Source organism: Ailuropoda melanoleuca, chromosome 19, assembly GCF_002007445.2.
Source record: "Ailuropoda melanoleuca isolate Jingjing chromosome 19, ASM200744v2, whole genome shotgun sequence".
In the NCBI taxonomy this organism is placed as follows: domain Eukaryota; kingdom Metazoa; phylum Chordata; class Mammalia; order Carnivora; family Ursidae; genus Ailuropoda; species Ailuropoda melanoleuca.
The window spans coordinates 33,439,669-33,454,015 of NC_048236.1; the positions used below are offsets into that span (position 1 = coordinate 33,439,669).

General features: G+C 40.4%; 4 protein-coding genes across 7 annotated transcripts in view; 2 read left to right on the forward strand and 2 right to left on the reverse strand.

Moving 5' to 3' along the window:
* PGM3 (phosphoglucomutase 3) overlaps positions 1 to 395 on the reverse strand; it is a 17,458-nt gene extending 17,063 nt beyond the window's left edge. The window contains exon 1 of the mRNA XM_034648284.1: positions 231 to 395. Coding sequence (XP_034504175.1) covers positions 231 to 395 — 165 coding nt within the window. The remainder of the gene's footprint in view (positions 1 to 230) is intronic.
* DOP1A (DOP1 leucine zipper like protein A) overlaps positions 1 to 14,347 on the forward strand; it is a 126,255-nt gene that overhangs the window by 37,808 nt on the left and 74,100 nt on the right. The gene's annotated exons all lie outside the window — the stretch shown is intronic.
* RWDD2A (RWD domain containing 2A) lies at positions 212 to 5,782 on the forward strand. Of its 3 annotated transcripts, none has more exons than XM_002925225.4 (3): positions 212 to 428; positions 1,467 to 1,695; positions 2,659 to 5,782. In XM_002925225.4, the coding sequence occupies exons 1-3, from the start codon at positions 394 to 396 to the stop codon at positions 3,334 to 3,336; spliced, it is 942 nt and encodes a 313-aa protein (XP_002925271.2). In that variant the 5' UTR covers positions 212 to 393; the 3' UTR covers positions 3,337 to 5,782. The 3 variants fall into 3 exon arrangements, with proteins under 3 accessions (XP_002925271.2, XP_011230626.1, XP_019661508.1); XM_011232324.3 differs by having other exon boundaries at positions 371 to 473; positions 2,659 to 5,781; XM_019805949.2 differs by having other exon boundaries at positions 401 to 665.
* The window catches only part of ME1 (malic enzyme 1), a 320,859-nt gene continuing 318,539 nt past the window's right edge, over positions 12,028 to 14,347 (reverse strand). The window contains exon 13 of the mRNA XM_034648285.1: positions 12,028 to 13,651. Coding sequence (XP_034504176.1) covers positions 13,481 to 13,651 — 171 coding nt within the window. The 3' untranslated portion in view covers positions 12,028 to 13,480. The remainder of the gene's footprint in view (positions 13,652 to 14,347) is intronic.

Genomic DNA, 14,347 nt, shown 5'->3' on the forward strand with positions numbered 1-14,347 from the left:
CCCGAGCCCCCCCCCCCCGCTCCAGGCCTCCGGACCAGAACCCCCAGCGTGAGACCCTCGGGCCCGCTCTGAAGGCGCAGGGGCGGGTGTGTCCCGCGCGCTGTCCGTGGGTCAGTCAGCTAGCCTGCCCGCTAGCCTGCCCGCAGCCGAACCCCTACGGACTGGAAAGTCCCATTCCCGTCGCCAAGCCTAAGGGCCCCACTCACCTCCGCCGGGAGAGTCCCCCTCACCTCCACCTCAACGACCAGCCAGCCCGCGGCGGCGCCTCCTACCTGACTGAAGCTCTCCGAACCCGCAGACGTGGCTCTCCGTGACTTCCGGCCCATCGCCACGCCCCCCAGCCAATCACGGCGGGGGAGGATCCGCTGGCCCCGCCTCGCCCCGTTGCGGATCATGCGCAGCTCTCGCCTGCGGAACTGCGGATCCAGGTTCTGAGAGGGGTTGGGGCTGTTTCCATTGAATGACCGGGAAGGGTGAGGCCCCCGCGGTGGCCCGGGGGTTGGGGCCGAGGGTCGTGGGCCATCAGAGCACTGCGACCGACAAAAACGCAGTCCCGCCTCCGAATTTGGGCCTCAGAGGGTGGCAGTCTTGCTTTCCTGGGAAGCCAGGGTTCCTAGTGGTCTCAGATGGGGGGTACCAACCCCGATTTGGAGCCTCTTGACAAGGTGGTCTCGGCCATTTCCCCTTTACCCGCATCCCCTTCTAGATCTTCGAGGTTAATCTCCCCAAACTTTGACTCCGGGAGCCTTCTCGAGCCGCTGCCCCCATCCCATCTCCCCGCACCAGCTCTCACTAAACATCATTTTATTAATGTACCCGTAGCCTAGGCCCCTCGGGACACCAGGTAGACGCAAATCGTCCGGAGCTATTAGGATGCCATCCCGGGGTGATGTGGCTTCGCGGAGAGCCGTAAAGGCCAGCTTGGGAGGGGTCCTTGGCGCTGGGGCCGAGGCGCCTTAACTGGCGTTGGGGGCGGCGGGGCCCTCAAGACGAAGGGACGCGACCACAGCCTCGACAGACTGCGGGCCTCACTCGCCGCAGAGCGCAGCTCCGCCCAAGCCTGACCCCCTAGTAGGATTCACGAGCGGGGCTCCTTGCCTTTTTCAGAATTCAGGCTTGCAAAGCATCTGCAGAGGTGTTTGGCAACCACCTGCAACGGAATAATTTCGAACACCTGTTGAAAGCCCAGATTCCCGGATTTAAATCGGAAGCGGGGGGTGGGGGTGGGGAGGTAACGGACTGAGAATCTGAATTTTAACGAGTTGTCTTGAGGGATGTTGTGCATACTAGATTTGGGGGGGGGGATAAAGCGAAGAAAGAGTTAAGTGTCCCGGTTTGTGGTTTGTGCCACTAGCTGTCGGTGCACAGCGTTCTTGCAAAACTGCTTCCACAGAAAAGGGACCTTCGGGAAATTTCTCTGGACACCGCTGAAAATTAACAAACCTAGTGCCCCTGGGCCTTTCCAGTTTTCCTGCAGGTGGATTTCGAGGCAACATGTCTGCTTCAATGAAAGAATGCCTGCAGCTTCAGCTGCTGGAGATGGAAATGCTGTTTTCTATGTTTCCTAACCAAGGAGAAGTAAAACTTGAAGATGTAAATGTCCTGACACATATAAAGCGGTATTTGGAAGGCACAAGGGAGGCGCTGCCGCCAAAAATCGAATTTGTGATTACCCTACAGATTGAGGAGCCCAAGGTAAGTACCTTGAGTTGTTTTCATTGTTGCCGGGTGCCCGGTTTTTAGTGGAAATACTTGGAACGTGAGATTTCTGTCCAGGAAGCAAATAGAGAATATTCCAGATTCGTATATCCTTTACTTGTTTGAAAGTGAAATATGTAAAATGTGGGATGCCCTGTAAGTTGTCTTCAATAAATATCTTGAATATTACATAAAAATGCACATCTTTTTAACAAATATGTGTAGTGTTTTTATTTAAAACATCTTGCATTCTCATACGACATTATTCTGTTCACTCGACCAGTTTTTTTTTTACCATTCCAACTATTGTATGTACTGTCTTGTACATGTATCATGATTTTCATAAAGCTAAATATTGCCTTTAGCAAAACTGACTTGTAAGGAGTGGATGAACACTTCTTTGGTGGCACCATGACACAAAGCAAATACAGACAGGAAATCTAAATACTAAAAATGAATTTAACCTTCATCTTCTGAGCCATTGTCTCCAGCAACATGAGCATAGCATGGGTAACAAGTGGCCTAGGCTTTTGAGAACCCCACCTCTAGTGATTTCCTGCTCAATCTTCAGCTGTCATTCCCTCAAAGAAGATCTCCTGGTTCCCAGACTAACTTCTCACTGGTTACACATTTCAGTGGATCCCTGTGCTTCTCACCATTGAAATTAAGTACTTGCGATGTGTAATTATTAGTTTAACGTCTGTCTCCTTCACTAGGCTGTAGTCCTTCACGAAGAGCAGAAATTATGTCTAGCTTCTTGACTTCTTTATCCTAGCATGGGGTCCCTGACACATGGTGGGTGTTCAGTAAATACTGGAATGCATGAATGCATAAAGGGAAGGAATAGTGTAAGTGACGTTCTCGTACAGTCTCTGGCCCATAGCTGACACTTAATAGTAGACTGATAGACTAGCTTAGATGGTTGTTTGGTACTTAAATCTATTTGATTTTCATTTTAAGGTGAAAATTGATTTGCAAGTAACCATGCCTCCCAGCTACCCCTATGCAGCATTGCAGCTGTTCGGACGGTCCTCGGAGCTTGACAGACAACAGCAACTACTACTCAACAAGGGTCTCACTTCTTATATAGGGACTTTAGATCCAGGTGAGCTCTGCGTCTGTGCGGCAATCCAGTGGTTGCAGGACAACAGTGCCTCCTATTTCCTGAACAGAAAGCTTGTTTACGAACCAGCTACCCAAGCAAAGCCCGTCAAGAACACATTCCTCCGAATGTGGATCTACAGTCACCACATCTATCAGCAGGACCTGAGAAAAAAGATTTTGGATGTTGGGAAAAGGTTAGATGTGACTGGATTTTGCATGACAGGAAAGCCGGGTATAATCTGTGTGGAGGGCTTCAAAGAGCACTGTGAGGAATTCTGGCACACAATTAGGTATCCCAACTGGAAACACATTTCCTGTAAGCATGCTGAAAGTGTCGAAACCGAAGGAAATGGAGAGGATCTGCGCCTTTTCCATTCTTTCGAAGAATTACTCCTTGAGGCCCATGGTGACTATGGATTAAGGAATGACTATCACATGAATCTGGGCCAATTCTTAGAATTTCTAAAAAAACACAAAAGTGAGCATGTGTTCCAGATATTATTTGGTATTGAAAGCAAGAGTTCAGACTCCTAGGAAACTATTAAGAGGCCTATGCTGATAATCTCAGTAAGGCAGTACTTCTGTTAATAAGACCAAAATAAAAGGGCCAGTGGCTGTTTAGCATCCTCTGTGAGACTCCTAGCCCCAGAATTTTTACCTGGTAATGAAACACAAAGGCCTTTTAACTTTATAACTGCAACTGTGATGTTATCTCTGTGTTCTTGTGTTAACTGAAAACTATTTAATTGTAAATTAATAAAAACAGTCAATTTAACCAGTGAAGCTGACTTGATTGAAGAGGAGTCCAAAGCCCGTAATTAATACTGATAGTCAGATTGCAACTCTGAACTCATAAATAGTATTCCTCTCTTTCGTGATATTAGCACATGATGACACCACATTTTCTTTCTTTATCAGAGAATGAATTCTAAGTCAAGCTTAAAGTGAGAAAAGCACATGTTGACTACATTTCTTACTTTAAGTCAAACCCCGTATTTATAGTTTTTTCTTTAGTAAAACTCGATCCTAACTGCAGTGACAGAGGCATCAGAGCAATGAAGTCTCAGGAGTAATGAGGATGATACCTAATGCTATGTGTTCTTTGGCTGCCTGTTTGCACCAGCTGATTAATGATACTAAAGATAAGGACACCGATACTCTTAGTTCTTATACACAAAAAAAGATGCAGTTTCGTGCCTACAAAGTGTTCCACAAGTTATGCGTACTGGCAGCCTTTGCCTGTGAGCCAGGACGCATTGTTTTGTAGGGTGGGAGTGTTGAGGAGGACCACATTGGATGGCTCTGCTCCATCACCTTGGGGGAAAAAATCAAGCTCAGCATGATTTGTTGAGAAGTCACTGCCATCTCCTCTGTAAATTCCCGGCTTCACCAGCCTTTGTCAGAAATGACAGTTTATTTTGATGACAGTGACCCCTACTTAACTAGCACCTGCCACACCTTTTCCTTTTCATTGCAAAGTATCCACCCTCCCCAGGAATTTCTGGGAGTCCCACCTCTGTTAAGAGATGTCCTGAGCTGACTGTGCAACTTTCTCTGGTTTCCGTGGTCTCTCTTTAGCTACGACTGCCCTTTCTCAGGGAGCATTTCATTCTCCTGCTGGCCTCAGGCACCCCACCGATGCCCTGGTCCCCTCGGGATGCCAAAAATGGATGCTTAGAGTTAGTAATTTGGAGGGGAATAAGCGCCTCGCTCCCTATGTTGTGATACACTCTCTGAGATGCCACACATTGCTGCATGAGCCGGGGAGCTTACAGAATTTTTGGTGAAATGGTGCATTCTGTTTTACTTTCTGTGTCTAGGATGCAGACACATGTCCTTGAGCTAGGGCAAGGATATAATGCAACAACAGAGCCTGCACTAAGCTGACTCTCTTGACTTGGAGGCCTTGGAACTGGGTCTACTCTGCCGTGCCCACACTCTTAGCTCAGAATGAGTTTCAGGGCCAACTCAGACCTTCAAATCAAGGCTCTCATTATGGGCCTGCCCTGCCAGATGATCCAGCTTGCCCGTTCGTGTTTTAATCCTAGCCTTGGATGTGGCTGGGACCCAAGCAAGGGCCTTATACTTTACCTTTACCTATATACAAGGGGAAGAAATAGGACTTACCTTGCCAAAGACTCACTTCTCAATCTTTGTCAGGACTGAAAGCAATATAGTATAGGAGTCAGTATCCTGCATAATCTCCCCAAGGCCATTCAGTAAGTAGCATTCACAAGTTTTTAGGCCCTAAACCATCAATGTGACTCTGTTAAATTTTTTTCCATATTAGGTGCCATTTACCTAATAATGTGCCTAACTCTCACATAGAGGTTTTTTTCCCTATGATTAAATTAGCAGAAGTAGTGATAGAAAGATAAAGAAGCTTAAAGAAGTATAACATAGAATAAAAAATTATTTATGTAATTCACTAAATGAAAGGAATAACTTATGAATTCATTACTGCTTCTGGAGCTATTTCTGGTGGTAATTTTTCAGAACCTATTTTTACATGGTTGGTATTACCATACAGCAATACTTTTTTCCTATCAGAAACACAATAGACATTAATTATGAGAGAAGTAAATAGATATATATGATAATTCAAAGCTCAGCTTTGTATGTATGGTAGACTGCTAGTTTTCTTTGCCCAGCCTGATAGGAGCACAGACCACCCTCCTCCCCAGCACCTCACACACACACCTCCCCGCCCACACACACACACAACACTTACTCCGAGGAACTGCCCTTTCTCTGTATGGTTTGGGAGAAGTAACAAATTACATCACCGTCTGGCAGCCTTCTGGAGAGATGGTTTTGAGCTCTTGCTGCTTAAACCCATAGTGCCACCCTCATTTCCGGCCCACTAAATGTTCAGTTGTTCAACACTTCTTTTGAGCTACCCAACATCTGACCTTTTTTTCTTTAAAGTCAGAATCAGTCTGAATTGCTTGGAATTTAAGAATCATGATATTGTATACATTATATTTTTAAATGGTTATTCGGAAAGAATGCTCTTTATAAATATTACAGTGTCTTTTTAAAAGTTACTGATTAAACCAATCTTTCTTCATATATGTTCTCTGCTTCTCACTCCTGACTAGTGTATTATGTGTTGGACTAAAGGTTGAGGATTATGGATTGCACAGTGGGTTAAGGGGTGGGCCAGATGAGTTGATGGACATAATACAAGGACCTCTAAAACATCCTGTATTAAATCAGAAATATGTTGCCTGTGAATTTGAGTTTCCATATATGACTGTTTAACATGCCAGCCATCCCTTCAGAGAACTTGTGAAGGCTTGAGGGAGCCTATCTGAGCCAAAGAACCCTTTTGAACAGAACGATTTTCTTTCATTTGCTTTTATCTTATGTAGCGCAGTAGTAAGTTGAAAGACTAGGTATTTTCTGAAGATGACATGGTTTGCTCAAAAATCCTTGTTGTACAGAATCCTGATTTGCCTCAAAACTCTGAGCCCATTGGGTCTCATTCATAAGGTCTACATGGTAGAACTACTTTCTCTGCCCCCTGGGCCAGGTAGAGCAGCCTTTTTCTTTTTTTTTTTTTTTTTTTTTTTTTTTTTTTTTTTTTTTTTTTTCAAGATTCCATTTATTCATTCGACAGAGAGAGAGAGACAGCCAGCGAGAGAGGGAACACAAGCAGGGGGAGTGGGAGAGGAAGAAGCAGGCTCCCAGCGGAGGAGCCCGATGTGGGGCTCGATCCCATAATGCCGGGACCACGCCCTGAGCCGAAGGCAGACGCTTAACCGCTGTGCCACCCAGGCGCCCCAGAGCAGCCTTTTTCTGAGCCCAGTTAAAGCTAGAAGCATTTCGATCAACCCATAAAGCAGTGGACACAAATTTCAAAGAAGCCCAGCAGACATTGACTGCCTTAGTCATAGGTGGAACAAAGTACACAGTCATTCACTATGGAGGTAATATTCTAACATGCATCGAACATCTGACCTCCACAAATCTGGCTGAGGCTGTAGACTCTCGTGCTTTCATGAGATCTTAGCAGGTATTCAGGAAATCTAATGATGCCTATGTTCTAGGTCCTGTGAACATATCATCCTCAATTTGTTAGACCAGCGTGATGCCCTGTGTAGCAGTGAAATGATCAAGGTCTGGTGTCAAGAATTATATTCTGGCACAGAATCAGAGAGTTAATGGAACTTTGAAAAAAGACAATCTGTAATGTTTATTGATAGCACAAACTGCTGCAGTGGGCCTCTACTTAATGGAATATAGGAAAAACAAGAAAGCATTGGTCTAATCAGTAGCTACCTGTTGATTTGCTCCAAGAAAGAGAACTTGTCAGCTGCAGTTGGAATCACCGTCTGATTAAGTTAATATGATCCAAAGATCGTATTAAGTCAAGACGTGGTAAGAATCACACCTCTGTTTCTTTTAAAGCTTTTGATGGTAGGACTTATGACTGCAAATCATTGGGTAGTTCCTGCCAAAATAACCCTTTTTTGTGTGTGATTAGGGATCCAATGTGGTGACAGATGATGAAGAAATTAATTCTAACTCTTCACTGAGAAAATGACTAGACAATGGATTTGTTCCTCTATACACTTAGTCCTAAGCATACACTTAGTCCCATAGACCACAATAATTTCTGAGACCCTAGAAATTTGTACTTGTTCAGAGCTCTGTTGCCAGGTGATTGCCAAAAGGACTAGTGGTTTCCTTTCTGCAATACATTGCTATTCTAGTAAATGGAACCTCAAAGGAAAATTTTGGATATTACAGAGTTCATCAGCTTAAGGGTCTTTCATTCAGTATCTATGCATGGCAATTTGCTGAAGGCCTTGACACTCTATACTGGTGGCTCTTTTCTGCTGTTGTTGTTATAGCAAGTAGAGCCTACATTGGGTTGCCCACCTATTTGGTAACTAAGCCCAGCTGATATTTAGCTGATATATACTGGCGTGGTTCTATCAGTTGTAATCACTGGCACTCATTGTTCTTGGTCAATATCTGTGCTTAGTTGTTAGATTTTTCAACATCGTTTCAGGCTATGAGGCCCAGTGATTTACTGGCCACCACCAAAGATTTCTGTCCAAACTATGCTGATTATAGTGGACCAGCTTCCTACTATAACTGTTTCCATTGTGTCTCCATTTGTTAATTGCTGCAAAGCATGGCTATTCAGCCTCTATGAACCCCAAAATTTTGATGTCTCCATTACTATATACTATTAAAAAGGTAAAATAAAAAGTAAATTAGTAAATAAATAGGGAGCCCATTTTTAACCATTTTTAACCACAGCATTCCCTACAAGTCTCCCAGAGTCATTAAAATGTCCTCAATTAAAAAAAAAAACTCCTCAATAAAATTCTGACTCCATTAATACATTAAAAGGATCATACACCATGAACAAGTGGGATATATTCAAGGGATGCAAGGATGATTCAACATCAGCAAATCAGTCAGTCTGATACATCCATTAACAAAATGAAGGAAAAAAATCATCTGATCATCCCAACAGATGCAGCATTTGACAAAATTCAATATCCATTTATAAAAAAAATTCTGAACAAAGTGTTTATAGAGGGCATAAATAAGCCACATATTACAAGCCCGCAGCTAATATTACACTCAATGGTAAAAAGCTGAAAATTCTTCCTCTCAATCAGGAACAAGGCAAAAAGCCCATTCTTACCATTATGTTCTTCAACATAGTATCAGAAGTCCTAGCCAGAGCAATTAGGCAAGAAAAAGAAATAAAAGGCATCCAAATTTGAAAGAGAAGTAAAACTGTCTCTATTTGCAGATGACATGATACTATATATAGAAAACCTTAAAGACTCTTCCAAAAATCTTGTTAGAATTAGTAAATGAATTCAGTAAAGTTGCAGGATACAAAATCAATATACAAAATCTGTTGCATTTCCATACACTAATAACAAACTATCTTAAAGAAAAATTAAGAAAACAATCCCATTTACAATTGCATCAAAAAAAAACCCCTAGAAATAAATTTAACTGAACAAATGAAAGATCTGTACACTGAAAACCATAAGACATTAATGAAAGAAATTGAAGACAACAAAAATAAGTGAAAGGTATTCCATGTTCATGGGCTGAAGAATTAATATTGTTAAAATGTCCATATCGCCCAAAGCAAATCTACAGATTCAGTGCAATCCCTATCAAAATGCCAATAGCATTTTTCACAGAAATGCAAAAAAACCCAAAACAAAAAACAACAACTGAAAATTTGCATAGAACCACAAAAGAACCCAAATAGTCAAAGCAATCTTGAGAAAAAAGAACAAAGCTGGAAGCATCACACTCCCTGATTTCAAACTGTATCAAAAAGCCATCATGATCAAATAGTATAGCACTGGCATAAAAACAGACGTATAGACCACTGGAACAAAATAGAGAGCCCACTCATATATGGTCAATTAATTTACAACAAAGGAGTCAAGAATATACAACAGGGAAAGGGACAGTCTTTCAATAACTGTTGGAAAAACTGGACAGCCACAAGCAAAAGAGTGAAACTCAGCCACTATCCTACATCATTCACAAAAACCAACTCAAAATGGATTAAAGATTAGAATGAAAAACCTGAAACCATAAAATTCCTAGAAGAAAGCATAGGCAGTAAGCACCTTGATGTCAGTTTTGGTGATGATTTTTTAGATTTGACACCAAAAGCAAAGGCAAAAAAAGTAAAAATAAACAACTGAGACGACATCAAAACTAAAAAACTTTCACAAAAAGAAAGAAACCATCAACAAAATGAAAAGGGAACCTACCAAATGGGAGGAAATATTTGCAAATCATTTATCTGATAATAGGTTAATATCAAAAATAAAGAACTCACACAACTCAATTTAAAAAATCCAATTAAACAATAGGCAGAGGATCTGAATAGACATTTTTTCAAAGAAGACATACAGATGGCCAACAAATACATGAAAAGATGTTCCACATCACTCACCATCAGGGAAATTCAAATCAAAGCCACAATGAGATATTACGTCACACCTGGTAGAATGGCTATTATTGAAAAGAAAGAACAAGTGTTGATGAGGATGTGGAGAAAAGAGAACAATTGTGCACTGTTGGTGGGAATGCCAATTGGTACAACCACTATGGAAAAGAGTATGGAGATTCCTCAAAAAATTAAAAACAGAAATACCATATGATCTGCAATTCCACTTTTGGGTATTCATCCAAAGAAAATGAAAATGCTAATTTGAAAAGATATCTGCACATCCATGTTCATTGCAACATTATTTTTAATAGCTAAGATATGGAAACAACCTACATGTCCAATAGCAGATGAATGGATAAAGAAAATGTAAATATATATATATATATACACACACACATACAGTTGTCATAAAAAAAATAAAATGTTGCCATTTGTGACAACATGGATGAACCTTTGGGCATTACGCTAAGTGAAATAAGTCAGAGAAAGACAAGTTGTGTGTGATCTCTCTTACATGTAGAATCTAAATAAATAGGAATATTATGTACAGCACAGTGACTACAGTTAATAATGCTGTACTGCATATCTGAAGTTGCTGCGAGTAAATTTTAACAGTTCTTATCACAAGAAAGAATTTTGGTGATGGATGTTAACTGGAGTTTTGTGATCATTTTGCATTAATATATACAAATATCTAATCATGTTGTATATGTGAAACTCATATAATGTTAGTTACACCTCAATTTTTTAAGAAATTGCTTTTCATGGATGCTGCTAGCCCCATCACCAATGTATTTGTCAAGGCTTTAGTGAAAGGAGGATGAGTGAAAGGTCTTCTTGGGAGATCTAGGAGACCACCAGGATTAAAATGGTCTGATTACACATGACAAATCCACTCCAACATTCCCATCATTGAAATCTTTGAATTCCTTTACATTATTTCAAGGAACATTTGCATTCTCAATTTCATTTAATGTAGGCCTTTGAGTCTACATTTCAGTCAACTAATTGAACTAACAAGTAGAATGACTTTCAGCTGCTCAAGGCAACACACGGAATCCAGAATCTGTGGCAAGTGTACCCCATCAATCAGTTCTATTCAATCCAAAACTGCACTTCTCCTTTCTCAGTACATTTCCTTTGGTAAAAACATAGGCATTTTTCTAGTTTATATACCATGACTTGAGCTGAGTTAAGCCTTTGAGCCTCCATTTTCTCTTTCTTGAGGAACCCATCTCTGTAGAAGCAACCACCCTACCCCACAGTCTTGGATTTCCTCCCCTTTTATGCTTTTCGATGGCAGCAGCCATTTGTAGGCCCAAACTTTCCCACCCTCAGATAAGGCATTCCACCCATTTTTGCTTCATGTTTGTTTTTTGGGGGTCCCAAAGATATTTCAATCCATTAATTTTTAACTTTATATTTTTACTATTTATATTTAGTTATTTAACCCATCTGAAGTCTCCCCATCTGAAGTCTCCCTTTTTATAGGATATGAGGTAGGCTTCTAGTTTTAATTTTCTCCATGCGGTGGGCCAGTTTCCCCAATTCATTTACTACACACCCTACTCCTTGTATCTGTTGATTCTTGTGCTACCTCTGTAATTCGCATATTCAGGGGGCCTGTGAGCTTTCATGACTTTGATATATACGAAAATACCTGGATTTTGGAGGTTAGTGTAAAGTAATGTAAAATACTTCATTAGTACTTTTTGTATCAATTATATATTGAAATAATATTCTGGAGGTGTCAGTCTGGAGGTTAATAAATTATTAACATGGATTCCACCTGTTTCTTCTTTTTATGAGGCCACTAGAAGTTACACAAGTGGCTCACTTCCTTTTTCTGTAGGACAATTCTACTCTAAACTGTACTCTAGTGAAGAGAGAGCAGACTATGAAGCAAGATCAAACAGATTTGGAGCCCACCTCCTTCACTTATTAGTTCTGTGGACTTCGTAAGTTCCTTCAAATACCTACTTTGTAAGGAACTTGTAGGGACTACAGTAAATAAGATAATCTACACAAAATACTTGAAACCTAGTAAGTAATCATCCAATGCTTGTTTCATTATCTTTCTCTGAGGATAAGAAAGTAGTTCATTTAATCATAGCATACGGCGAATATGACTACACATGCATTAAATGAAGGTCATGCTGAAATTAGCTATTAGAATATTTCTTAAATGTATGCCCTGTCACATGACTGCCAGGATGCAACATTATCATTTTAAAATGTAATAATATTTTAAGAGAAAAAGACAATCATAATTTTATTCATTCACTTTTTCTATGCTTTAATCAATCTTTTGCATAGGTAAATACATTTAGTTAGAGCTACAAGACAACAGGAAACAAACAAGAAATCAACACTCTGGATCTTTTCATAACTATATTGACGAAATTCTTGACTAAATGTTACTTTCAGAAATACCCCCCACCCCTTCTATTCACACCTAAAACAATCTGTGAACCGTCAACCTTCAATAAATCATTTTATAGTATACATTATCTTAAACATCTTCCTACACATTTTAAAAGCATTACTTCAAAAACAAAATTCTCCAAATAATTCTACAAATAAATAGCAAATGTTATTGCACCTGAGCTTAAGAATTTAAAATTGTTTCCATTTGTTCAGTTATTAACTTCTAAAGTAAAACTTGAAATTAATATTAATTTCTGGGCTATACATACTGACGGTAATTAGAGTATGTCAATACCTGATGTCAAGATAATTTCTGACAAAATCTCCTCAAACCCAGAGGGAAGTGAGTTTGTTGTAACGCAGCAAGCTCCTCATTACCCGAGCTAATCAAGGAAGCACGAGGGTAGGTCACTTCTGTAGGAACCTAGCTTGTCTGGGAACCATGCTCTCACTCCTGACTCTGGAGATCTCTGTCCTAAGAGGTCGGCTCCACAGGCAGCCCTTTTCTCAAGGAGATTATCAGCTTTCTCTCTCAGCTCTTCCCACAGCTTGGGCTTTGTGGAACTGAGGATACCAGCCTCAGGACAGGACCACAGTCTGCAAATGCCTAGCAGCAACAGTGCAGAGAATAGGGCATTCAGTCAAGGGCAGAAGAAAGGTGCTTCTAGAAGGGATATCTGACTGAGGACCAAGGTGATAAGATGTAACAATGGCAAAAGAATATTAAAATCTAAGGCTGCACAAGGCATTGTAAACAGCAATGATCTTTCTTAGAAATGTTAGAGTTCAGTTGCACGAAAAGAACTAATCTAGGTTGGAATAAAAATACCTGAGAAGTTATTTTTCTCTAGGCAACAAAGTAAGTGTTGTTTCTGTTTTTAGCAAAAGTTCTCCTATGCCTAAATTCATTTGTCTTTATAAAAAAAGAGTAGATTTTTAAAGAAAACAGTCAGCAAAAGAACTATGGATTTTAATGTTGAGTATATCGATTTATTACTAATTTTGGTCTTTCCATTAGTTCTCTATATAAAAATGGTGTGTTTCTCAGTAGTAGGTACAACAGATTTGAAGAGAACTTGGGCAAAATAAGAGAGAAACCATAAATAACAAGAAAGCAAATGAAGCAAAATTGTCTAGTGTGATGTTCACCCTAAAGTAAATTAATATCCTTCCATGAACTTCTATTGTTAAAGTAAAATTCTTAGTCTAATGAATTACTATAAAAGATTCCAATCTTTAAAAATTATGAAAGACTTTAAGACCTCATTAACAGAATTAGAAATGTCAGCTATTATGCTACTGGTCAAGTTTGGTCTGTATTTTCTGGGCCTCTTTAGGCCAAGCATAACAATCAGGTAGAATCTGGTCATAATCAGTATTATACATCTGAGAGCGGACAAAGGCCTCCTTGTTTGAGGGTTCAGGATAAACTGTGGCTGTCTTTTCTTGGTAAGCATCTTTCACAATCTAGGAATAAAAAAAAGAATATTAATTACTTTAATGAATAGAGTTGATAGTGAGCACATGTCAGTTTTTATCTGTTTCAAAAAATTATGTCTTGTCTGTTTAAAAAATTAAGTTAGATATAATAAAAGCACACGTACACAGAGAAGGTATAAAATGAAAATGCAATTTTAAATCATAGCAGGAGGAGAATATGATATCAGCAACAGAAAGTGTGCACAGGAGCGATTTATCAAATGTGGTCATAACAGGATTTCACAGATAATCCAGTGGCAAAAGTCTTGACATGAACTGCATGATAATTAACTTGAACTAAACACCTTAATATTCCTGCTAAGTTTGAACCCAGCGTGCAGTTTCAACAATCCCTATGCTGACCACAGCCTCCTACAAAATGTCCTCGTTTATCCCCAGCTCACGTAATTAGCTGGACTCTGCGGTCAGTGAATTTCAGGGCTCCTTGCCAGGATCAGAGAATCTCCTTTCCCTGTCTTGCTGTCACACTCGCCATTCTGGTGCCCAGTCTGGGGAACCCTCAGTGCTGGCTTTCTTCCTTCATGGCTGCCCCCTGCGATGCCACACTTGTCCTAACCCTACCTGGGTCCATGTGGTCACACATGATGCTCTTAACCTTTTCTTTTTTTTTTTTTTAAAGATTTTATTTATTTATTTGACAGAGATAGAGACAGCCAGTGAGAG